The 24,247-nt window shown below is 43.5% G+C and overlaps 1 protein-coding gene across 8 annotated transcripts in view; it reads left to right on the top strand.

Moving 5' to 3' along the window:
- The window catches only part of RREB1 (ras responsive element binding protein 1), a 118,686-nt gene that overhangs the window by 28,305 nt on the left and 66,134 nt on the right, over positions 1 to 24,247 (top strand). For 2 of the 8 annotated variants that reach the window (XM_021534650.3, XM_021534659.3), the window contains exon 2: positions 16,701 to 17,070. The exons of 5 other annotated variants lie outside the window; for them this stretch is intronic. In XM_021534650.3, the coding sequence (XP_021390325.1) occupies positions 17,040 to 17,070 (31 nt within the window). In that variant the 5' untranslated portion in view covers positions 16,701 to 17,039. The remainder of the gene's footprint in view (positions 1 to 16,700; positions 17,071 to 24,247) is intronic. One more of the 8 variants, XM_077785869.1, reaches the window with a different exon arrangement.

Genomic DNA, 24,247 nt, shown 5'->3' with positions numbered 1-24,247 from the left:
TGCTCTGGGCAGCTTAAAAGGAAGATTTTTTTCCAGTCTTGAAGCTCACATAGGGTCTTACATTCAAAGCACTAATGACTTCCTTGTTGGGATTCAGACTCTTTAAATTTTTATTAAAGAGGTTGTCTGTGGTGACATTTAGCTAGCACCAGATGTTGGCTTTTAGTTACCAGTGTGGAGGTGGCATAACTAATAAAGGCAAGGGTAAGAAATTTGTGAGAAACTGCCTGTCACATGCAGCTTTGTGTACTACGGCCTGCATGATGGCTGTCACTTCTTATGGCCCAGTGTTCTACAAGAAAGCATTTTATTTTCTTCTTTTTCTTCTATACTCTTGACTGGCCAAGTATTTTCCTACCACATGTCTTTTCAGGTGGCCTTGCTCCTTTGTTAGAGACTAGCTAATGGAGGGAGACTGCAAAGGGAGCTCAGTGGTAGATTTGGGTTTTCTTCCCTTAGGTTTTGGTATTTCTTCTGAACATAACTTTCCTGTAGATCATACTTCTCCCCCTCAACCTCTTTTGGCCATATCCTCCCTCAGAAATGTCAGCAAGTGATTGTTTCTTTGCAGAGCTGCGATCCCCTAGACAGAGGCTTTTCCAGTTTTATGAATGCACCATTTGTTGCTGAGGGCACAACTGTTCGATATAACTGGCTGCATCCCACTCTGCTTGGGCCCAGCATGCACTAGAGCCAGGCTATGCATAAACCAGATTTTTGTATTAAATGGCACCACTTTGTCCACAGCAGCAGTCTGTCTGTCTTTTGTGTGTGCGCGTGTGAGACTTGCAGTTTTTAGATGTAAAATATATAAAGAATGGGAGTTTTGCAGAAATCTGTGTTATTCAGTGAGTGTATCATGCTATTTTAAGGCTTATTTTTCTGAGGGAGCTCTTGATGAGTGATATTTCTTCATTATTTTGTGTAGGTGGGCCAAAGCAAAAGCAATTTTTTTTTTTTTTAATGGATGCATGGTATAATATTACAAATGTAGTTGTTTTGTTGCGGACATACTCAATTATAGCTAAACAGAAATTACATGTGACACTTTGAAAGAGGATGTGCGCATTTATGTTTTATTGTTTGTCATCAACCTGCTGTTTATCTCCCCCACCACCACCTTTTCTTGTTCAGTGTCACAAGGCTACACAGACTGTGTAGATGTAACCACTTAAAGATGCTGTGCACTTTATATTTTTAATTATGTCTAGGAAATGTCATCTTATGCCAAACCTGATGCTCTCTCTCACCACCTGCCCTGCTTATCCCCCTTCTAAGGTCAGCAGAATTTACTGTTTTCAGCTGAAACACTGTGTGGGAGGGGCTGCTGTGCTGGGCCAGGATATGCTGGGAGAGGCCAGAGGGGCTGCACATCCGTCAGGCACAGCTTCCATCCCAGCCAGGATTTCTGAGCTCAGGTTTCTATGGCACGCACACACCTGTGATGTTTGGTTCACAGTAAAATAGTGCCACAGTAGCCCTCTGGCAGTCTGAGTCATGCATGAGTTGAGGGTTAGTTGGGTACCATGCTGATTGAATGCTCTTTCTCTGTCGTATCCCTCTCAGTCCTGGTAAGCAACTTTTGGAAAATGCCATCTCCATTCTTAGTTATGTGAGCACAAGCTGTAAGGCAGGGAGATTCCATGACACTCTGGTCCCAACAGCTGAATCACAGATTAGAGCACTGCCTGCCTCATTTGTCTCAATGCCAGGAGTTTCTCTTTAGAAGCACAGTGCTCTCTTTTTCCCATCCCTCCTCTCTCATACCTGTTGAATCCCCTCCAAGAAATAAGAACACCTCAAAAGCAAGCCCACCAGTTTAGAAATTATTCATTTGTGTTTTAGTAAAAATACTTTCCATGCTCCATCATCATGGTGTTTAAGAAATGGGGAAAATTGGAAACACCTATGATTTTCCCTCTTTAATGAAGGCAGCACTGAGTGGAGATGAGGATTCCCCACTTCACTCTCCTTTGGGTACCCAAACATGTCTGGGCATCCATCAGGCTTGTCTGTAATGTCCATAATTCATCCACCAAAAAGAAATAATAAAATGTACAGCTATGAAGCCTTTCTGTGGAGGTTTCTGCACATACCCCCCAGCCTCACCATGTTCCTTCATATATTTACTGCCCACATTATGTTACCCGTGGGATGAGGGTGGGAGGGGGAAGCTTGTTCTCTTTCATGTGACTGCAGCACAGTTAATAATTGTACCAGACTTCAAGCACCTGCGTGACCGAAGGGGTTGATCATGCTCATAATCAAACAGTTTTTTCAGGCCCATCTTCATGCCCCAGCATCCCAGTAATTCAGAGAAGGAGCTTACTCTGCAATTGTTCATTTGTTATGAGCTGGCTGGCATATAGCACAGAGACAAAAGCCGCCCTGGCCTGAAAAGCCCCCAAAGAAAAGCAAGATGGTAAATATATCTGTAAAACGGTGTTCAGGTTACAGGCTGCATATGTCTCACATGCTTGCTCGCTTGCTCCATCTCACTGCCCACCCCCCCCCCCCCCCCCCACCTTGTTCTCTTGGAAAAGGGATGGCAAAATATTTTGATAAATGCATCAGCTGCTAAATGGTTGATGTGTTGTTTTTTTTTAAAAGAGGAATCTTTGCTCGAGCATATGTTTCCAACACTTTAATCTTTTATGGACTGCATACTTGCTGTGGGAGTGGAAGGGGATGTTTCAGGCTTGCTTTCAGTGTACTTGGGAATCTTTCCCACAGCATGCAAACTCCCCAGAAAACATGTGAAACAACGGCCTGGAAACCAGGAAGTTTCTGATGCCTAGCACTCATTGCTCTGAGGGATTTGCTGTGCTCTGGAGGTCATGGAATAATCTTTCTTCTTTGCTGGCTTCTCTGAGTTTATTTTGCACGACGGAGGGGTATGTGTGTGTTGCTGAGGGGTCCTTATTTGTGAAGCATGGTTTTGCTCGTTCTTTTGTTACTGCACTTCCATGATTAATGTATCTGCTGCTTAAAATGGCTACTGAACCAACACCAAGTTCTTGTCACCAGTTACCAGCTGCTTAACCCCTGTCAAAAACCACCCAGCACTGCTTGGAGTTGATGCTTTTTGTTGTTTTGCAGGTTTATTTCTGATCTTTGGGCTGCTCATTAACCCTGTGAATACTGTACACAGTGAAGGCATAAATCTGTTGTGGTGGTGATGGTATGTCCTGGTGCTGTAATCACTGCTGCTGCTCGGGCTCTGCGCTCTGGCTAGATTTGTGTGGCATGTAATCTTCCAGGTGTATGTTTTGAGGTTTGTGACTTTTTCCCCTTTGTTTTCCCACCCCCTTACCACTTTGTGTAGTTTTAAGTTTTTTTGATGAGTTGCTGATGTCAGAAAGCAGTGATGAAGGTGAGAAGTCTGGCACCTGAGGTCTGATGGTCCTGGTGAGTTGACAAGGAAGATCCAGTTCCCTCCAGTAAAGAAACTCTGCATCCAGTTTCAGTCTGTGATGAACTCAGCATTTTGTTTTCTGGCGTCTCTGTGTGCCCATGTTTGTACTGGAGTGTGATGGAGCGTGAAAGGAGTCAGAGGAGAGAAGGGGCTGCAGCTTGGCTTTGGATGCCAGAAGAAAAACAACTAACAACCTCGACCAAAAGGAGAGTTAACCAGAACATGCCACAAAACAGGTTAGGCAGGACGCGGAAGCCAGAAACGAGCCTTCTTCTGTGCTTTAAGGCATCTTCAGTACACCCTCCTCCCTCTACCCTTTCAGGATTTTCCCCCTCCTCCCCGTTACAGTCCTTTGCCAGCTGGGTTTGGATGTGGGGCAGGCGGATGGTTGCAGCGCTCGCTCGCCTGCTGCCAGCTGTTTCTTAAGAAAGAGAGGGTGCACTTGTCCGTGCCCATCATCCTGTGGCAGAGGCAGTGCTCGGTGTGGCATGTGCCTGTGAGTGCCTCTGTCCTCTCTGCCGACTTGCCCTGCAAACAGTCCCAACACAAAAGTAGCAGGGGAGGAAGAGGAGCAAAGAGACAGGGAATGCTGGCAGGTGGAGTTTGGAGGGCTGATCCTCCACATAGTTAATCATTACTTGCCACATAACCTGTTCCTGTTTTCTAGAGGTTTCACTGGCACCCACAGCCAGAAGCATATGAGGAATGTGTGAGACTTCTTTCTGAGCAGGATGGTTTGCCTTGCAGCAGGAAGCCCAGCATCTAATACAAGACATAATTTCTTCTGTAACATGTTTATGCCTAATCATTCAGTAAACATACCATATATAGTCTGTTTTGTGCTTGCTCTTACACCCTGCTGCAAGGCAAATTTGCTGGTGGTACCACACAGATTCCTTAGCTCCTGGTAACGGCCTGACAAATAGGATGTTGCCATATGTAACATAAATATTCCACACAGCTTGTTTTTTTTACTCTCCTGCTCATGGCATGTTTTTCTGACTGTGGCAGTCGTAAGTCTGGCACTTAAAAAGTGAGAGGATTACACAAAACAAGGTACCTTATCAAAGGATGGACCAGGTCCCACATACGCATTTTTTTGCAGAGTAAAGGTTCCACTCTTCCCCTAAACATCAGATGTTTGTGTTTATGAATCAGTGCTTTGGAGACATGGCTTTTTTTTCTTTTTTCTCTTCTCTCAACTTTAAATGCCTGCTTCATCCTAAGTGATAAATCCCAAGTTAAAGCTTTGGTTGATTGAGATATCTCTCTTTCCATACTAGCATCTTTTGTAGAATTTCTCCCCTTACTCTTTCTCTTGGTCTTCTTTCTGTTTACCCTGTGTTAGCAAGATACTAAGCATGGGAGAGGACATAAAGAGCAGCATTGTGGCTGTATTCACAGCTAATCTGCTCTTACATACAGTTTGCCTTCAGGTTTTTTTTTTTGTTTGTTTTTAACATTGTGAAATTACTTCGTTAACATCTGGCTATTTCTGTGCTAGGCAGAAGTAGCTCAGGAAACTGAGATGAAGCCTTCCTACCTACACTAGGGCGGGGTTTTTCCTTTTTGTGCCTTCTACATCTTGTCTTGTTTGTTGATATGTGAGAAGACAGCACAGTGGTGTGGACCCCAGATAACCTCTCACAGAGCATTCTGTCTGTCTGCTTGGTGATGCCTGTTAGTGCCTGAGTTCCGCAGTGTAGTGACTAGCAATGCCTCCTGTACCAATGAGATGGTTGCTTAATCAGATGCAGGTCCATACAAGTGGATTTTCCTATAGTGGTTTGCTCTTTACTTAGGCAGTTCTTCCAGAAGGGAAGCCTTTGCAGGGGGGAATGTTTGGGTGTTACATAAATGGACAGGACATGCATTTCTGGGACTCGTCTCTCATTGGCCTGGTCAGAGTGAATTATGTCTGACTGCTTGGCAGTTAATTGGACCATCCTTCCCATTTCCTAAGCTGATAAGCCCCTCACTGTCTGCCTCAATCAGGCTTCTTTGTTTGAGAAGTTACTAATGCTGCAGAAGAACAGAATAACTACTTTCCTGTAACCAAGTGAGGGGCTCTGATAGATAAATTGATGAAGATTCACCCTGTTTCTTCAGCAAAATCCTTTCACGAGGCTTACTTGTACGCCAGTAGCAGTTGACAGGTACTGAAAAGTAGGTATAGCCAATGTATTTCATACGTACCTCATCCCTTTTTGAAAGACTGGTATTTGTGATTGAGTATTCCTGCGAGCACCTTTATTCTGGCAGATCCCAGTAGCTGTGCCGAGTACCACGGGGGTCTGTAGATATCTCTGCATCAGGATAGGGTCTCAGAAATGGCTTTCTTTTACCACAAAGCCTTCAGACTGGGACTGTCTTAATGTGTCTGGATGGTGCCTAGCTTAGAGTGGGTGTTGCCAGAAGGTGAGTAATAAATGGTGATTAATTGTCTCTCAGCTATGGATGTTTGTATGAAAAAGCACTTGGCTGAAGGCTGTGCTTCAACAAGCTCATCAAAATTAGCCACACGGGAGACAGTAGTATAGCATCCCAAAGGCCTGATTCTTCTGTCTCTTGTTTTGTTTTGTATTGACTTTTGTGGATTTATTAAATCTGATTGAGGGAGAAACATGGGTCCCTTTGTCTCCAAATATCAGTAAATATCAGTTGAGTGATAGCCGTGTTACAGATTGCAAATGGGCTGAGTGATACAGAATCAGGGCGCACTAAAATTAAACACCCTTTTGTTAGACTGCTCAGTAATCTTTTTAATGCCGAGGTGTGGTTATGAACCTTACAGGTAGGCATCCTTGTGTTTGTGCCATTGAGTCTATGATACAAATGCATAGGAAAGATGTAAAGATGCAAATTCCTGTGTTACTTATATATTGAAGTAGAAAAGTAATTTTCTATTACAGGAGACAATTTACCCTTTGCAGTCAAAACAGTAAATAAATATAAAACCTGAAACCATCCTGATTTTTAAAATAGTTCCCGTTCTGAGTTTACATCCTTGTTTGAGCAATGCATTGCATCTGTGTGATTGTACAGTTATTTCTAAAACTTCCTGAAAAGAGGATTCATCACAAAAATCTCCCTTGTCCCTCCATCCTACAGCTGTTTCTGGAGTGTTTCAGTGCCTGAGGCACACAAGGCAGGTATTTCAGTGTTTGTTCCATGCACAAAAATCAGAAGGACTGTGACTTTTTGTTCTTAAAAACCTTTCCAAAATGGCATTTGTTTTGATATAGTCAGAGAGGATGTACTTCCGAGTTCGTGGTGTTGAATTCCAGGATGTCTGTGGCATCGTGGAAGGGTGATAGGAGGACACAGTCACTGTTGAGTTGGGGTGGCTCTTACTGATGTACTGCCGTTACTGTTTGTTGTGCCCATGAAATGTAGGAACCCAGGAGAGCTGAACACAGGGCCTGGTCCGTAGGGCAGGATCTTCTGGAGGATCTGAAGGAAGCAACCATCAGTGGTGGCCGGATCACATCCTTTCCTCTCGAGGATTTACCTGCAGTCATCAGACCCCAGGCAGGTAGCCAGAGACTTCTCCTAGGTGACTTCTCTTAATTAGCAATTTTATTGCCTGACAGCATTCAAGGTGATGGGCAGAGCATTTGCTTTTTGGATTTTAAAGCTTCGGGAAGAGAGTTTGTGATGTGTGCCCTGTCTGAACATTATCTAGAACATTACCAGACGTGATTCAAAGGCCTTGCCATCTACCATGGGATCAGTGAGGAGGTGATGAGGAAATGAGGGTGAGGAGCAGTCTTTGTCGTAAAAAACGAAGAAGAGTTGAAAAGCAAAAACTGGAAAGCAGGCAGTGTGTCACTGAATTTCTCGGGAAGAAGGGATCTGCGGGATGGCTCTGTGTGTGCACGGGGACACAGCGGCGTGGCTAGGGCTCAGCAGCACGGGTAGGCCGCCGGCCGGGAATGCAGAGGGAGCAGGAGCAGCCACCTTCCCTCAGACAGCCAGCAGGGATGCAGAACTTTAGGAAGTGTTCAGCCTCACAATTAGGGCGACTTGAAGGTGAATTAACTGCTGGGCCTGCAAATGAGCTGTATGTTCATGTGCGTACAGGACCTTAAGCATAGAAAGGTTTAGGGTGAGTCTGGAAAGGGTCCATGTTTGAGGAATGTAGTTATTCTGGCTTCTGAGGTACTTTTTTTGTGTAGACAGCATGGAAAACGATTGCAAAAACAAGTATTGCAAGACACTTAATAAGATGGGAAACTGGCGGTGCTAAGGCTGTGGCTCTTAGACTTATGTGACTGTGAGAGAATTTCGGCTTTTTTCGGCTTCTTTTCTCCAAGTGTTTTCTGAGTTGTGAACAATCTCAAGTGGAGTTTATCCTGTGGGCTTAAAGTCAGCAAGCCCAAAAATGCATTGAAATTCTTTTGACTTTTAGAATGAGGGTCCATGACAGCAACTGAACTTGAGAGAAAAAAGATACCTTTAATGTTTGCTGCCGATTCCACCAGTTTAGTCTCAGACCTCATCTGCTGAGATGTCACACTGTCTGCTTTCGCCGTTTTGGAGCGGGGGGACTGGGGATAGCCAGACCAGTTTTCAGGGAGCTTAGTCAGCTTTCAGATTTCCAGGTGTAAGGAGAGAGTCATTAGGGAGAGGAATGGAAAGAGAATATCAGTAAGTTGCTCTGCGTGAAAGAATCTCGGCTGCCAGGAGAATTTCCAATTGGAGATGACCAGCTTTATTACTGCCCCTGTTTTCTCTTGCATGTGGCTCTACAGAGCTTCAACCATTTGTGCTTAAACACTGCATGTCAGGTGTTTAGCTTCAGGCCACATTTGCTTTTGAAAGAAAAGTTAAGTAGCAAAAAAGAAATTCTTCAGCCATTTCTGAGAAGGAAGATGAGGGAAAAGTGAGTTCAGGCTTTGAATTACTTTCATGTCCCCCTTTTTATAGAAAATAGAAAAAAAACCTATGGCAAACTTTGAATCCCTAACAAAGCGGAAAAATGTTGACCTGTTCTTCAAGTTCTCAAAGCTGTAATGCAGGGGCATTGAGATTTGAGAAAGACAGAGTGGGTGGGAGATTGGAATTGTAGCCATCAATTAAATAAGTTTTTTGTTATCATTGCGCATAATGGCAATAGTGATTTCTCCAGTGTGGTCTGGTCCTAATGTCTTTTGTAATTCAGAAGTAAAAGGGACTGTGCATGATCCAGTGGAAGCCAAGCATCCTCATGTCTGTCTTGCTTGCAGAGTAGGTAATTTCAGCTCTGTAAAGACTGAACTTGGTAACTTAGTCCCACATCTTGAGTAAGCACTTTAGTGATCTTGCACATATATCTCTGTATTTGTCCACTCTTTCAGGCGCAAAACACATGTGGGGAATGTGTGATTGTTTCTCCTGCACTGTGATGTACATGTATAGGTATAGAATTCTTGGTTGAGGGATTTGTCAATGTAAGATGAAAACGCTGTTCTTGAGAAAGTGCTTCACTCTGTAGGCACTTCTCCTCCATGTGGAGTAAGGGTAGCGTGAAAGTTGTTGGACAAGATTTGTACTCCTTGCCAAACACCACTGGTCTCTTAAATAAAAACAAGGGTGCAGAAGATTGTAAATACCTGTGCATGTGATGTAAACAAATTTCCTGATTCAGGGACCACTACTGAAGCTAATGGTTCTTCTCCATGTAATGAACCTATTAGTATCAGTTCAGTAGCAAGGCTGAGGCCTTGATTGTAATGAGCCCTTAAGTGTAATTTGCAGTAGCCTGTTACTGTGTCTTACTGAGCTGCTGTGGGTGCAAGAGGGAAACAGATTGAGGCTGGAGTAATACTTACCTTTGCTTCTAGTTAGAAATATTTAGAGCAAAAAAGAAATGTGCCACACCTCTAAGATCTCCAGTCAGCTTTCCTGCAAACCTTGGCCTCAGAGAATGAAATACCCCTGGTACTCAATACACAGGGCAAAGGCTGCTGCTATATTTAAAAATATGTGTATGAAAATGGAACTGGATGTTACTGCAAAGCTGCATTTGCAGGTATCATAGCAAGGAAATTTTTAGAAACCAGATCTGAAAGAATTTGTAACAGAGAGTTTCTCAGGATACTCCCTGTCATTTCTCATTTGCTTTGCTAAAGTGTTAAAAGAACCCCTGGTTTCTGTAGTTGTGGCTAGCAATAAATTGCTTTATGGTTTTGTTTTGATCATATACAAGGTATATGTATATTTTTTTTGCTTGATTATGAAAGGGGGGACTGTGGAAAGAGAATTTTAAGTTCTTTAACAAGACACTTGATTGAAGTTTTTTTTTCATGTTCATTGCATCCCAGAGCAATATTCAATAGCTTTATCCTCTTCTGTTTTAAAGAACTCCTGGAAATGAAAGAAAATCCCTCTTTTGCTTGTTTTTCAAGAGGGAAAAAACCTGAATTTAAAAATGGTTTAAACAGTTTAGTGATTCTTATTCCATTTCTTGCAGACTTCTCCCTTTCCCCTGAGCCCGACCTCTCTGCCCCTCTCCACCAGCCCACAGAATTACCATGCAGCTAATTTTAGAAGTAGGTTTACACATTTGTTTAAAAAATGCTGCAGTCTCCATCTCTGGTAATCCACCAGGTGGAAGCAAATGTGTAGAATATCTGTGCATGTATTTGTAAATCTGGGTTTGAGCAGATTTGGTGTTTCTAAGGGTGTGTGCAAAGACAAGGGAACCCTTGGCAGTATAATACCATCAGTAAAGTAAAATTTTGCAGTTAACCACTAGCAGGGTTCGGTGGTGATTTTTGTTCATGCTGTGAGCTGGGTGACATTGTATTAGCCAGTTCTTCTAGTGCATGGTTAGGCATCACTGGCCTTGCTGTTCTGAATTACAGCAGGGAAAATGGTATCCAGGAGGGGATGGGGAGAATAAAATAGAAAGTGGTTTCCTAGACATGGGTGCTCTTCTTGTGCTAACAGCTTTTGGTCTCTTAGCCTCAGGTGTGCTTTTCTGACCTACAGACTTGTTCATCACTTGATCATACTGATGTCTTCCTTGTGTCCATCTCCCTGTTAACCACCTGGCATCCCAGTACCTCTCTGCTCTCGCAAAAAATACCACCTTAAAACTTTGGGCTATATCCCTGTAGCGTTTGGCCCTCACAGAGATTTTGCTTTGAGTGCATCTTGGTTGGGAAATATGCTTAAAAGTGCTAAGATTTTTATTTTGTTTGGTCGGAGGGCAGGGTGAGTCCACATGGTGTCAAACAGGAAGCTTGAAGTAGCTCAAAATGGCCTCCTTTAAAGCATCCCTCCAGTCTGTGAGCTTCTAAAGGCAGTCATTTGGAAAGAGTTTGTGCTATCAAAATTTACAATGTCTGCTGTGTTTTGTGTAACAGAAATCTTGCAGTTCTGTACTGCTGCAGGTTTTTGTTGTCCTTCTACAGGTTTTGTTGATGGCTTCTCCATTGACCTGCTACACTAAACTTCATGTCACGGCCTGACAAAACTGGGTTGTTAATAATTGGAAGTTCACTTACAGAGCAAAGCCTGGACAGTACAATGTGTTGAATGTATATTGGCTGAAATAATTTCCTTACAGACTTGTACTCTTTGAGGTTTGCTTAATTCTGGGCATGTTATAGAAACAATCAGATTTTCTAAAAGTGAAGATATTTGCATTTTAAGTCCAGATTTGCAAAACTGAGTCCTGTACTTGTACTCTGTGCATGTTGGGACAAAAATAAAATGGAAGAGAATCTGAAAGAAGCCTTTTGCATCACTTGAGGCCCAGTGGGAGCTGAGGGTCAGGATCACTCTGAGAATTAATCAGTTCACTAGAGAATATGATATTACAAGGAAGTGATGGTATTGCAATAATTTTTTTATTAGTAGCAGAAACTTTAAAAATAAAAAGAGAGTGAGAGAAAGCCTGGGAGCAGAAGTGGCCTGAAGGGGAAATGACCAAGACCAGCTGAGAAATGCAGAGAATGGTGATTCAGAAGTGCTGCTTCACTGCATCTGTGAGAAACTCCTGTCTGTCTTATGAAGGAGGGTGAGAGAGATCACAGTTCTGTACAATCTCACTTCTTAATGCAGTTTTGAGTAACATGAAACAGTTCTGGGCCTTCTGCTGTTCTTGCAGACTGAGGCTTTAAAACAGGGAATGCCAGGCCTGCAGAAAAGGGACTGTAATCACAAATCTGAAAGCAGCATGTGACCTTTCTTGTCATTTCTAACAAGCCAGAACTTTTCAGAAATCTGCCCAGGCAAACTTCTGGTCCTACTGTGCCCCAGTGTAATAATTATAATGCAGAAACAGCTGATGGGTCACGTCTCCAGGCCTGCACAGCGTTATGACTTGCTACCTACATTCCATGTTTAGCTTTGAGAGATCAGATGGTGCCAGCAATGTGAGCTAGCAGTGCCTGAGGACATGCTCAGGGCAACACGTCCTGTCCCTCTGTAGCTTTGGTTTCTTTTCTATACTTCTGTCCCATCCTAGCCCCTTAAGGGGATGCATTTTCAACAAATACCGATCTCTCTAGGAGGTTAGCTGCCCCTGTGGAAACATGTGTGCCATTCCCATTGTGCTGTATTTTAAATCCAAGGGCCCAAGGTTTGTAAATATTGTCTCTAAAGTACCTGGGAACTCCAGGTGAGCTGCTTGCCCTACTTGCTGGTGGCTGTGGAGCTGTGGTTGGTACATGTGGCACACAGTGGCAGGCTGTTTCAGCATTGTTACTGATGTGATTTAATGAAGCATGAGTGGTATTAGAAGTGGTAAATTTTGTCTTTGTGCATGGGGAAAGGGTCATTACAAAAGTTTACAAACAAACAAATGAGTTGAAAATTAGGCTTAGTTCAGCCATGTGCGGGGAAGGGAGGTGGATATTTTCGAGTTGTGTTTGTTTTGTGCTTAGCACTGTGCAAAAGTTACACCCAGTCCTTGATGTAGGAAAAATTGGATAGGTAAGCAGAAAAGTACTAGCTCATTGCTTAAGACTGCTCTTGCTCTCTCTCTCCTCATCCAGGGATGCCATGGGAGAGGTGCAATAGAGATATTTTAATTGTGGTAGTTTATTTTATTGTGTACTTATTTTCACTGGGTTTAATCGGAAAACTGAACTTCAGGTATATTTTTAAATGTTTTTATGGCAGAGGTGCTGCAAGTGAGCTCTGAGTTGGAGACAAGGGAGTGAGGGGGGCACAGGAGGAGGGAGGCTGGAGATGGAGCTGGTTGTGGGTTCGTTCCACTACATCTTTTCATCTTTCCCCAGTACTGCAGCACCACAGGAGTAGAGTTACCAGCAACATTCTTGCTCAGGTCTCTCATCCCTCACTCAAATAGAGGGTGTAATTTGACTATGTCTCAGCTCCCATGTGTAAAGGCTGTTGATGAAACTGTATGTATGTGCATTTTTAAGTACAAACAAAAACCAAACACAAACAAATGCAAATCTCAATTCAGATCTGTTCCATGATCCTAGATCACCATGTGGTTGTTCAAACTCTAGAACTGGCATGAGGCCAGAGGGAGAACACGTGGCCAGAACTGTGGGGTAAAGTGAGGACTGGTAGTCTGTCCTTCTGAATGACAGCTGTGGCTTACATCAGGTTAAATCAGTCTGTATGTTGCAGACTGAGGCAAAGCAGAACAGACGAAAAGCAGGTTTTCACTTCTAGCCTTGAGTTTCCTGCAATCCTACATCAGTTTGTGGGGGTGCATGTATTTCTGCATCCCAGCTGCCATGGAAAATGAGAGGCATCTTCTTACAGGACAGTTCTCACAGTCAGTATTTACTGAAGTTTTCCAAATTTGAATGGTTGTGTCCACAGCTGTAGATTGTGAATCTGGATTTTACCTCCTGCTTCTCCATTCCTATCAGCTGTTTCCGGCTGCACACAGGTTAACAGTGAGGCCTGCTGGGCTGCTTAATGGGTGGCCTGGCGCTGTCTTTGGGCTGGTGCAAATCATTTCTATTGGCCAAGGTTATCTCCTCCTGACCTTGCAGCCAGAATTCAGCCTCCTGTTGGCACGGTAATTGTGAAAAGGAGGGCTTCTGAAAGAATTCCTAAAGGTTGGAATATCCTTTCTGGTTTTGTGAAAACAGTGGGTTTTTTCATCCCCACTCTGAACAGGAAAGGAAAATGACTTAACATTAAGTTTTCAAATTCAGAGACGGTTGTGCTTAAAGTTTGGGGTTTTTTTTCCTAAAATCCACAGTGGAGACTAAATTTAGTATGGCAGGAGGCTGCTGTACTAAATCAATTTTTGCTACTCTACTTTTTTTGTTGCTTGCTCACTGCACAGTGGTAGGTTGTTGTACAGGATACATGGCATCTGATTTCTTCCTAACTTTAGCCTTTTGTACCAAAATGTCTTTTTCCTTGGTTGCAGATGCCTCAGTTTACAAGACTAAATGTGTTTTGATACTTTTGGGATGAGCTGGGACTTCTGTTACCTGCGTAATGGAATGAGACAGAGGGATTAGTGGGGAAAATGGGGAGAGAGGGAGGAGTTGAATGGGGTTTCTTTTCTTTTCTGGAGTCATGAGGCTCCTCCCGTAGCAAAGACAGCACACTACATGGAACCTGAAGACCTTTAAAGTACATGCTGAAATGGATGCTGGGAAGATACAGTACAGTGCTTGGGCACAACTCCAAGGCTCCCAAGGCAAGTAATATTTAAACAAGCTGAACAGCCCCTTTCGGCAAGCAGCAGGAAATCCAGCAATGAGCTTTGTGTTGTTGCGTGGTCAGCAGAAGATAAAAGCCCAGGCTATGCAGCTGGGCTTCCCTCCTATTACTGGATGGCAAACTGTTAAAAAAAGATAAAAGAACAAAAAAAGACAGGGGGTTGCCTTATTGAAAAGCATTCCTTCATATTTTAAGCCATCTAAGTACTTTGAAATACATTGAGCCTGATGTGAGTCATGAGCAGCCCCATCAGGGTATGTTGGAGCTTTTACATCAATGGGCAGGCAAAAGATGAATTTGTCCCTCTGCTTCATCAGAGATAAAGATTTAGCGTGGGTAGGACTGTGATATGCATAGGTGCCTCACCACAAACCTCACAGCAGGCAGGAGGCTTCCCTGAACATTTTTTTGGGGGAGAAAGGCATGTAATGGTGGGTCTGCTGCTTACTTGTTGTTGTATTCTAAAATTCAGTCAGCATTCAGTCATATGCAACCTTTCCAGGTCCCTCCTGCAGCTCATCCTCGGTTGGAACTATTTTAACAATGGGAAAGGGAATTTAATTGAATGAGATTGCTAGTTCAAGTCTTCTAATCAGTATTTACTTTATTCCTCCCCTCTGTCCCTCCTCCTTTTTTCCTGCATCACAGCACTAGTGTCTTGGGAAGGAAAATGCTTCAGAGCATTTGTTACCAATTTAGCAGCAAGTACGTGCTCAAATTTGGGATTTCTAAGATCTGTGTGTGCCATATGTAGGCAAAATGTAGTATTTGGAAGTTCCTGTAGAAGGGAAGAAACACAAATTTGCTGTTTTGCAGATAGTGTTTCTTTAATCTAATGAGACTTTTATTTGTGTAGCCTTTTTGTTTTGGTAAGAGTGTTAACCGTCCTCCCTGGGGTGCCTAATTGCTTATCACGAACTAATCAGTCCCCTGGGTATATGAAGGGATGAAACACTGCCAGGATAGAGCCTGTGACTTCCCCCAGAGGTGTGATAACCCTCCAAATTACCCCACCCTTCAGGGAACTTGCTTACTGCTCTTTTAAATACCTTGTTACATCTGAAATTGTCCATGTTTGGAGATTTTAGGAACTTTAAAGGGTTGTATTTACTTAGAATCCTTTGAACCTTTAAGCTCTCATATTTTTTGTGTCAAATTTGTCTTGAATATTGTTTCAAGTTTGGTGTGAAAAGGCTGAACATGTTTCTGTTTATGAAAATGCCTACCTTCATAGCCCCCATGGCATGCCAGACCCTAACAGATAAGGAAAGGGTCAGTTTCTGTCTTCAACTGTTACTAGATAGGGATGGCAAAATCTTCTAGCTTCAGAAGTTCATTTGAAGTTCACATGAAGAAATGAGTGAAACAAATCTGGCGGTGACTCTTTTCTAATTTTTGGTAGAATGAGAGTGACATGTTACCGTGTGTGAAATGAGTGGGTAGATTAAGAAAAGTTTTCCACCTTACAGTAAAAAATAATTTCATTTAACTAGTGGTTTTGTTTGCATTCTCCCTTCAGTTTCCTGTTTTAACTCATTCATAATACATGCTTGAATGATGTACACATTGAGATGGCTACTGATTGCCTGAATTCTTCTCTACTATTTTTTTATATTGAATGGTTGAGTTCCATGAGGCATATAAAGCTTAGTACAAAACAATACTGTTTGAACTGGAAGTGGAAAACAGCCCCTGCTATTTAGCATCTGACTGAAAATATGAGTTCTCGTGTTGAGGTTTCTTTGTCCTTTACTTTTGCTCTGAATGAACATGATTTTTGTGTGAAATTTGGAGGATTGAGTCTGTCAGTTGGGTAGAAATAACAGTTTGATCCTTGAAAGAGTTGTAACCTACTCAGTGAATAATATCAGGTTTTTTTATTTTTAATTTTGTGGTTCTTTTAAAATACTTAAGGTTGTCTTCACTTCTGGTTGTAGAGTATATTCTAAGTGACCTTAGCAAGACTGATGTAAATAAAAATATTGTTATAGTGTGTACTGGCTTAAAACTTTTAAGCAAGGTGATTTCATGCTTAGAATGAAAAGAAGGTGGCTATGTGGGTGTGTATGTTTATATGCCTGAGAAAATGTAAATGTGGAAGCATCACTCCTCAAAAGAAGTGTGACTTTCAGTATCATAGGTCTGATTATGATATTTCAGTGTTGCTTTGCTATGAGTGCATATTTGAAAGTGATTAGTCAAGTTTCCACTGGCAAACTCTTGCCGTCCTCCTGCAGAAATTGGGGTGGGTGCACGGGCCACTTGATCACTTTTTGTTGCTCTTTGTTCATTTTTCTCTGTTTGCAACTACTACTTTACCCAGAATTGGGTTGAACCTATACTTAGTTCCTACGACTTTGTTTCAGGCTAATGTTTTTGTTAAATTTCATTAATGGAGTCAGCAGAAGGAACTTAATTTCCCATTTCATATGTGAATTGTTTCAAGAATTGTCTGCATCATCTGTTTCATGGAAATGTGTGAAGCACTAGCAGTGGAATTGGTTTTCTAGAAGGAGAGGGTGGTTTTGGACTAGCAGCAGACGTTTTTGGCTGGAGGAATAGCAACTTGAAACTTCACTTACTGAAGAAACCTGTTCACAATTTTGTCTGTTCTTTTTTTTTTTTTCCCCAGCGTTCCTGAAATAAACTTCCTGCAATTCTTTGCAGTGTGCAGGTGTCCAGACTCCCCTTTACTCATGGTCGCCTGTGAAACCCGTCAGGCAACTGAAGGCTGTACCTAAAATTCTGCTGGCAGTGCAGCACACTGCGGTGGCCTTGGTATAGTTACGGTGGACACCTTGTGCAGCCACAGCTGTAGCATCCCCTCGTAGTCCGAACAACTGAGTATTGCGGTCCAGGAGTCTACACGTGTGGAGGACTGCCTGGAATAGAAAAAAGAAAGCTGCAGAGATTGTAAGCTGCTGCTTGATCCGTGTGGCTGTTGTGCCGAGGAACGTCAAAACTTTGCTGGATGGATCCGACAGCTCGTTGCAAAGTAGAGGGTCAGTCCTGCTGCTTATTTGCAGTTATTAACCTTAGTGGATTTTAATTTCTTTTGGTTTCCTTTGTTTTTATGTTTTTCTCTGTATGCCTAAGAGGATTGTGGCCTTGCAACCAGAATGCTCATGTTCAGGAAACTTAAGGCTGTTCCTACTGAAGGGCTTTGAAGATCAGCAGGCATTTCCTCCAGGGTTTACAGCATTGTTGGAGGAAACATTCCTTGCAGAAGTCTTCAGGCCTATCCGCCCGACTTTGGTCATTTCTTACCTCACCAGCACGTGGATTATGCTGTTTGCAGACTGTCTAAGCTGCACGATGACCTTCATGGATTCCTCATGAGCTTTTACAAGGCCAGGCCAGTGTACTTTGTAAAATCCTTTAGAAATGCCTGCTAGGCTTTTAAAGTCCCAGAGCATAGACTATACTACAAGGAACTCAGAAGGTCAGCAGCTGGATATGGTTGTGGATGAAGGGGGATTTGTGTGTGTGTGTGTGTGTATGTATATATATACAGTTCTTGTTTTGAAAATACATATTTTTTCAGGTCAGATACATTGTTCCTGAGAAGGCTTCTTGTACTCTCTGATAAAGCTGAGGGACTTCTGAATTCCATAAGAAATAGATGAACAAGATCCCTATACCCTTTCTTTGCATGTGTGTTGCACACACAAATGCACAAAATGAATAGATGCTGTTTCATTTTGTCACTGAGCTGGAAGCACCTCCCACAGGCTACTTGCACTGCAACTGCTTCAAAATAGAAAGAAAACTCATACTGAAGAGTACCACTGGCAAGTAGCTCTGCTGTTTAAAATTTTCCAAGTGGCTTTCCTGTGCGAATCAACTTGGAGAGTTGTGCCAGCACTATCTATTACTGTAATTAATTTACCTAACTAAACCAGGAAAGAATCCTTGTATTTCAGAATTTAAAGCTCTGCAAACAAGCCCAAAGGCTACTGGCCAGCTGGTGTAAGCCAGTGGGTGTGCTCACAAAACTTGTGGCACCTTGGTCATAGGTGGTGGGATAGAGCTATTTTTCTGAAGGCTGGATTTCTTCTTCCCCTGGATGAAGCAATGAACCTCAGTCTGAGTGATCTTTGGTACTCTAGCATCTGTGGCAAATATATATCTAGAATGACCCCAGGTAAAATTAAAACAGCTAGTTTGTATATTTTAATTCTGGCTCTCAGTACCAGGAGAATGTCAACTGATGGTTGTCTGTGCTTAATATCACATGGAGATTATGTAGTTGGTTTATATCTGTTCCTGGTCCTTAGCACACTGTTAGTTGACATGAGATGTGCCTGTGTTTCTTAGGGTGGGGGGCAAATGTTGGCTTTGGTGTGTGAGCCTGCAGAGTCTGCTTGGCGTGGAGATACAATCTCAGAAGGAGTGCAACCAGTTATCTTGCTCATGAAAAAGCTGTGTAGACCCTTGGGATATTGCAGTTGGAGGCTGGCATTACAAGTGCCTCCTAGGGTGCATGGGACAGGGAGGGCTGTACAGCATGCTTCTGAGCCTCTTTGCTCCAGCATCTCTGTCTCTCTCTCCTCCCTGTGACCTATGCTTTCCCCTCTGAAAACCTCAAGCTAAAACTCCCTAATTTAAAAATGTGTATCAGGGGGAAGGGGGTAGGGATATGATTTGTATTTCTAAACTTTTAAAATTATCTTGGTTGTACATTGTTGTTGTTTGGAGGATGTGATAGGGGGAATAGTTTCTGTGCTGACCAGAAACAGAATACAGGAAGATATGATGTTAACAAGGTGGGGGAGAAAAGGAGGTGTTTGTTTAGAAAAAGCCTAGTCACTAAAGCCTGTGGGGCAGAGGAACCCTGCTGATAACACAGATGAAACAGTCTGCCTCTTTCCTAACTTTAGAGGAGTGGAGCTTTGTAATAAATGGCTGCCATGTGGCAGCTGTCTCCCAGCTTCGTGAGCCTGGCAGTAGTTAATCCTGTCAGCAAGTCATGCTCCCTGGAAAAGAGCAGTGAGAAGAGCTTCAAACTCTTGAATCATTCTATCTGCAAAATATTTGCATGTTGAGTCTGCTTAAAACAAGTCTGGTAATTTGTTGTAGGTTTCCATCTTTAAGTAACATTAAAGTGCAGTTGTGTTGACTTTCAAATAAAATGTTAGAAATGCACTGAGATATTGCAATTCTTTTCTCTCTTTAAAAAAGTCATTTTAGTTTTGGAAGGTATATTTACCAGAGTACAAAACGTACTGCATAGACAAGCTATTTTGTTATCCCTGTATATTAAAAAATTACAGGTTGAGCCTTTGAGATCATGGTTATCCTTAAAAGCTTGAGACTTTAAAATTAATCTGTTCACTTCAGTTTGCTTTTTGTATCTTGCTGAGCATGTAATGTGTTTGTCCTTTTTCCAAAAATCAAAAAACTAGATTTTTGACTTAAAATTTTGAGATTTTGTGCAGTAGTGTAGCACCATCAAATTTTACAGGCTCATGATAAAATCTTGACGGTTGACAACACTATCACCAGGAAATGGGTCTAAATCACTGTAATTTCTACTTTTTCTTTTCTCATTTTGTTGTGTTATCTTGTGAAGCACAGAATGTTTTGGCAAGCTACCTGGTACAGTGCTCCAAGCAGAGAGTGCACTGGCATCTCCTGCAAAGATGGTGTGGTTAGGCTGCAAAGGATGAGTTGGGAGGCCTGCAGTAAGCAAACTGATGCTCTCCCCCTTGGGCTTATGCTGTGTTTGCTAGCATATGGATGCAGTTAGAGTGGTGAAACACCATGTGGGACATAGCTACTCCAATAGGAGATTTTTCCTGGTCTCTAGCTTATCCTATTTTCAGAGTGATTTTTGTAAAATTGCCTGTGCATTCAGTTCCTCTGTGCAACTCTCCAAATACTCATCTTGGAAGAAGAGAATTGCAACCAGAGCAGAGTACAAGAAGCAGGGCACTAGTACAGGAGATTTTCTGTATCTTCCTCAGTGTGATTCATCCTGCCTCTGTAATCCCTGCTGAACCCGTCCTGCACACACACGCAGCTCTGGCTACTTGTGAAGAGCAAGTGTGAGGGGCTGAAATGTTTGCTTGTTTCTCCTTCCCGAGATTTGCTTTAAACCTTCACCTTGAGTGCTGGCTCTGAAGCTGCCCTTGGCTAAGCTGCTGGCCATCAGGGTGAGGGACAAAGATGGGGACAGGGACGGGCCCTTCTTCCCTCCTTCCCTCCCTCCCTCCCTTCCTCCCTCCCTCCCTCCCCGCCTCCCTCCCTAACAGCTGCAGGCACCAATTGCCAGGGAGCAGCCCGGCCGCATGGTTTCGTGTCTTTCTTCCTCTTGTTACTAGTGTGCCTGCTTGTTTCTGTGATGCTGTGCAGAGGAACAACCAGACGGATTGTCTCCTCTCGGGGTGGGTGCCCAGGCATCTGCACAGCCAGTTGGTATGGCACAGGAGCCCCTGTTTTTTCAGTGACACCAGGGGCTATTGATGGCAGGCTGGGGCTGTGCTGCTGCTGCTGCACAGATGCTTGCTCTTGGCCCACCTTAAAAGGACAAGATATCCCGTGGTTTAGACTGGCCATATATTGTCGGGATGTCAGCATCTCCGTCACAGCTACCCAACTGAGCCCAGCGTCCCTGCATGCCTGCAGCCTCTCCTCAGTCAGAGAGAGAGGTACTGTAACTCAGAGTATTTGAAGGGGAGGTCTCTTTTCTTCTCTGTTACTCAGAAATGTTTTCCATCTGCCTCTCCCTAGTGCAGTGCATCTAGCTCACCCATTGGGCTCTTGGACAAGTATATCATTCCCTCAGCACAATGCTTGCTTAGACACACAGGTGATTGGACATTAACTTAAAGCTCTCCCCATGTCCCCTCCAGGGTTTTGAGTCAAGTGGCTTTGTCAGGGCAGCATAAAAATGTAAAAATCCCCCAAGCAACAAACACGCAAAGCTACATTTTGATTATTTCCTCGTTTTGCAATCCTTCATCCCCTCTTGCTTGTCTGAGATGGCAGCAGCAGCAGGAGATTAGTTTTTTTTCTCCCAGGGCTGTGCTTCCCCAGGATTGCTGAGGCTCCCCTTGGACAGGTGCATCTCCCTTTTCCCAGCCTGTTGGGCATGGACACAAGCACAGTGGAGTTGCCCACTGGTTCTTTCTTCATCTTCCCCTTGCTCTTCTGCTCTCTTGCTTCACCTTGGGCTCCTTTGGGGCATGTGGGCAGTGGTTTTGGTAGGCAGTGTGATGCCACTTGCCTGACCTGTCCTGCCTTTGCAAGATACTTCATCCCGCCTTCAGGGCCCACTCCCTCCAGTCTCTGGCTCTGCTCTGGAGTCGCACCCTCTCCCACACCATCTTCCAAGGCTGTCCCCTTGCCCAGTGGGATGTAAGCCAGCCCTGGCCCAAGTGAGAGATGCAGCAACGAGACTAGGGAAGACTGATAGTGTGGGGAGAGACCCCGGACCATGTCCCAAGGAGTGTTGCCCTGCTGCAGCCAGTGCCAGCTCAGGGGAGATGTGAAGGGACTTTCTCGTGTCGCCACTTCATCTAAGGCAAATAAACTGGAGTTAAAGCCAAGAAATACACTGACTTCCTGGAACTCTGCGAGCCGTCCGCACAGCTGTCCCCACTCCCTGAACACATGCAAAGCAGAGCTTATAAGGACAGACAGTGTTGCTTTTGTGTCCTTCCTCAGCCAGTGGGGAGGGCGCAGGGGAGGGGATGTGCTGGGTAAAGCCCAAGGCCCGTCTTGCTCCGTGTTCCCCCTACATTGCCGTGATTCCCAGTGACTGGGGGAAGCCAAATTCCCTTCCCACTGGCCTCCTCACAGCTGTGCAGACAGGCAAGGATGAGGATGGAGGAGTGTTTGCAGTTGTCAACATGGGAAGGAATGGACGGATGTCTGCTTAAAGCCCCTTGTTTTACTCTCCTGTTGCCCTGCCTTTATGTTGTTGCTTAAATGTGCTGTTCATGGTCCCAGGTTTGTTAAGCTGTCTCAAATCCCAGTATCCTTTTTGCTTGAGCAAACTCTTCAAGCTAGCCGCAGTTTTGTGACAAAGGCTTCCCGGGGGGCCAGGTACTCACCAACAAGCTAATACAAATAGCAGAAATGAAGAGCATCTCACAGATACATCTTTGGTCAGGGGAAAGAATGCTAAGGTATTAGGAAAGTCTCAAAATTCATCAGCAGCTGCTGATCCTAAATGCAGGTGTGGGTTATTGCAGTTCTTGCAGTGCTGTGTGGTCTGTGTGGCACTGCTGTCCCCAAAAAGAGCAGTGCTGGTTAGGAACTCAGTGCAGGCTCAGATCAAACTCTATGAGATGCTTACCAAGTGTGCTGGGCTTGCTTTCCTGTCGGGAGCCAGGGGGCCATCAGGTTTCGCTTTCACTCTTGGTGCAGGAGCAGCTTTTGCCCGAGTTCTCTTTTCTAGCCTAGCACAACCACGGGCTCCTGCATGAGGGCAGTTCCCACAGCACACAGCACTTGCAAAAGGTGAAGACATGGCTTCCCTCTTCAAGTTAGCAAATGGAGCACATGGCCAAGAGGATAGGCATGAATTCATTTTGTATTAAGGCTGCCCAGTAGCTGTGTGCTTTGCTGTAAACCAGTTGGACCATAAAGGTGAATTTTACCCAGGAAACACCAGCTTTGCCGGTATAGTGTCTCATTGTTATATTAGTACAACTTCCTTGTTTCCAGTGTATTGCACCAATGTAATGTCAGAGTATCGTGGTGATTAACAGTTGTTCACTAAAGGCAGTAGCTAAATTCAAATTCTGCTATGCTTTATGGAGAGAAACTTCTGGTCATCTGAGCCAAAGTCCTGAGGAGCATTACTAGTCCATAAGTCACCAAAAAGGGATTTTCAAAAGCTACATAAAAACTGAAAGCGCACATATATATCCCATCATGCTTGCAAGGACATAAAACAGGAGCAGTAAATATGTTTGAATATTTAAAATTTAGCCTAACTGTTAGGTGTTAGAGCAACAGCATGGAAAATAGTCTGGAAACAATCTGGGATCATCTTGTTCTTGTTTCGTGCTTCTTCCCCTGTCCCACTCCCACCAGAAGGTAGTCCAGAACTCAGTTTTAAGGCATGTCCATGAGCATGTGGTTCACTTGTTTATGCCATGTTTGTGTGTATCTCTCTGTGTACAAGTGAGACATACGGATGTTGTAGACTCACGTGGTTATTTCAAGATGCAAAGTACTATACCTGCACTAACACAGGTGAAATGATTGTTTCACTAATAGCTCAGAGTTTATAGAAAGAGAAGAGTCTGTCTTCTTCAGGGAGTACCCTTTGATAGATGTTACTCATTTTGGTTACTTTTGTGTTTGGTTTTGGGTTTTTTTGTAGAGGAAAATGTTACTTACAGGTCCAAGTTCAAAAGCTTTTGGGTAGCATTCTTTGTTTTTACTGTTAAGTGAAAGAGCAGCTACGAGTTATTCCCATGCCAGTCTGTTTCCTTCTGTGCCTGTCTTCCTTTCCCATGGTCTGCTCTATACTTGTGCTCTAGCAATGGTGGTGACAGTGAAGTGATTCTCCCAGTGTAATTTTCTACTGCTGGGGTGCAGAGTCAGCATCAACTCTTCAGTAGCAAGGGCAGAGTTGGTATTAAAAAAGGTCAGTTGGGAAAACTTTGTTCATTTGGTTTTCCTTTGCCTTGAGGCAGTGCTTTGAATAGTTTAGCCCTTTTTTCTTCCCACACGATGCCTTTTCACCCTTTTTCCTTCCTGCCAGTTTTGACAGAGAGTTATGTTCAAAAGGTAGTGCAGCTGATAGCGCGCATCTCTTTTAGGGTGGGAGTGACCATTTGTGCTTGGGAGCATTTTTGCTCTGGGATTAAAATCCACTCCTCTGTGTAGAAGCTTAGTAGGAGACCAGTGCATCAGAAGCAGCTTGGAGTGCAGTGTAGCAATTCTTAGGTATTACAATCTCAAGGGTAAACAGTAAATTTTGTTTATTCAAATGCGATATCTCTCTTTGAAGTTCTGTTCTTGTCTAAATTTGTATACTTGCAGGTCTGGCCTTCATTTAAATATCCTTGGGGTTTTTTCTTGCTACTTAGGAAAAAAACCAGTGGGAAAGCCTTGACTAAGCTAATAGTATTGCTAAGATGGAAATGATGAAGAAGGCTCAGGATTCCTGTTGGGACCTCATGGGAAAAAGTGGTTTGAAATGCATGGTGGGGGTGTGCA

The sequence above is a fragment of the Lonchura striata genome, chromosome 1, assembly GCF_046129695.1.
Source record: "Lonchura striata isolate bLonStr1 chromosome 1, bLonStr1.mat, whole genome shotgun sequence".
In the NCBI taxonomy this organism is placed as follows: domain Eukaryota; kingdom Metazoa; phylum Chordata; class Aves; order Passeriformes; family Estrildidae; genus Lonchura; species Lonchura striata.
The sequence above is the reverse complement of the archived record's forward strand: the minus strand, read 5'-3'. Positions and strand labels throughout refer to the sequence as shown.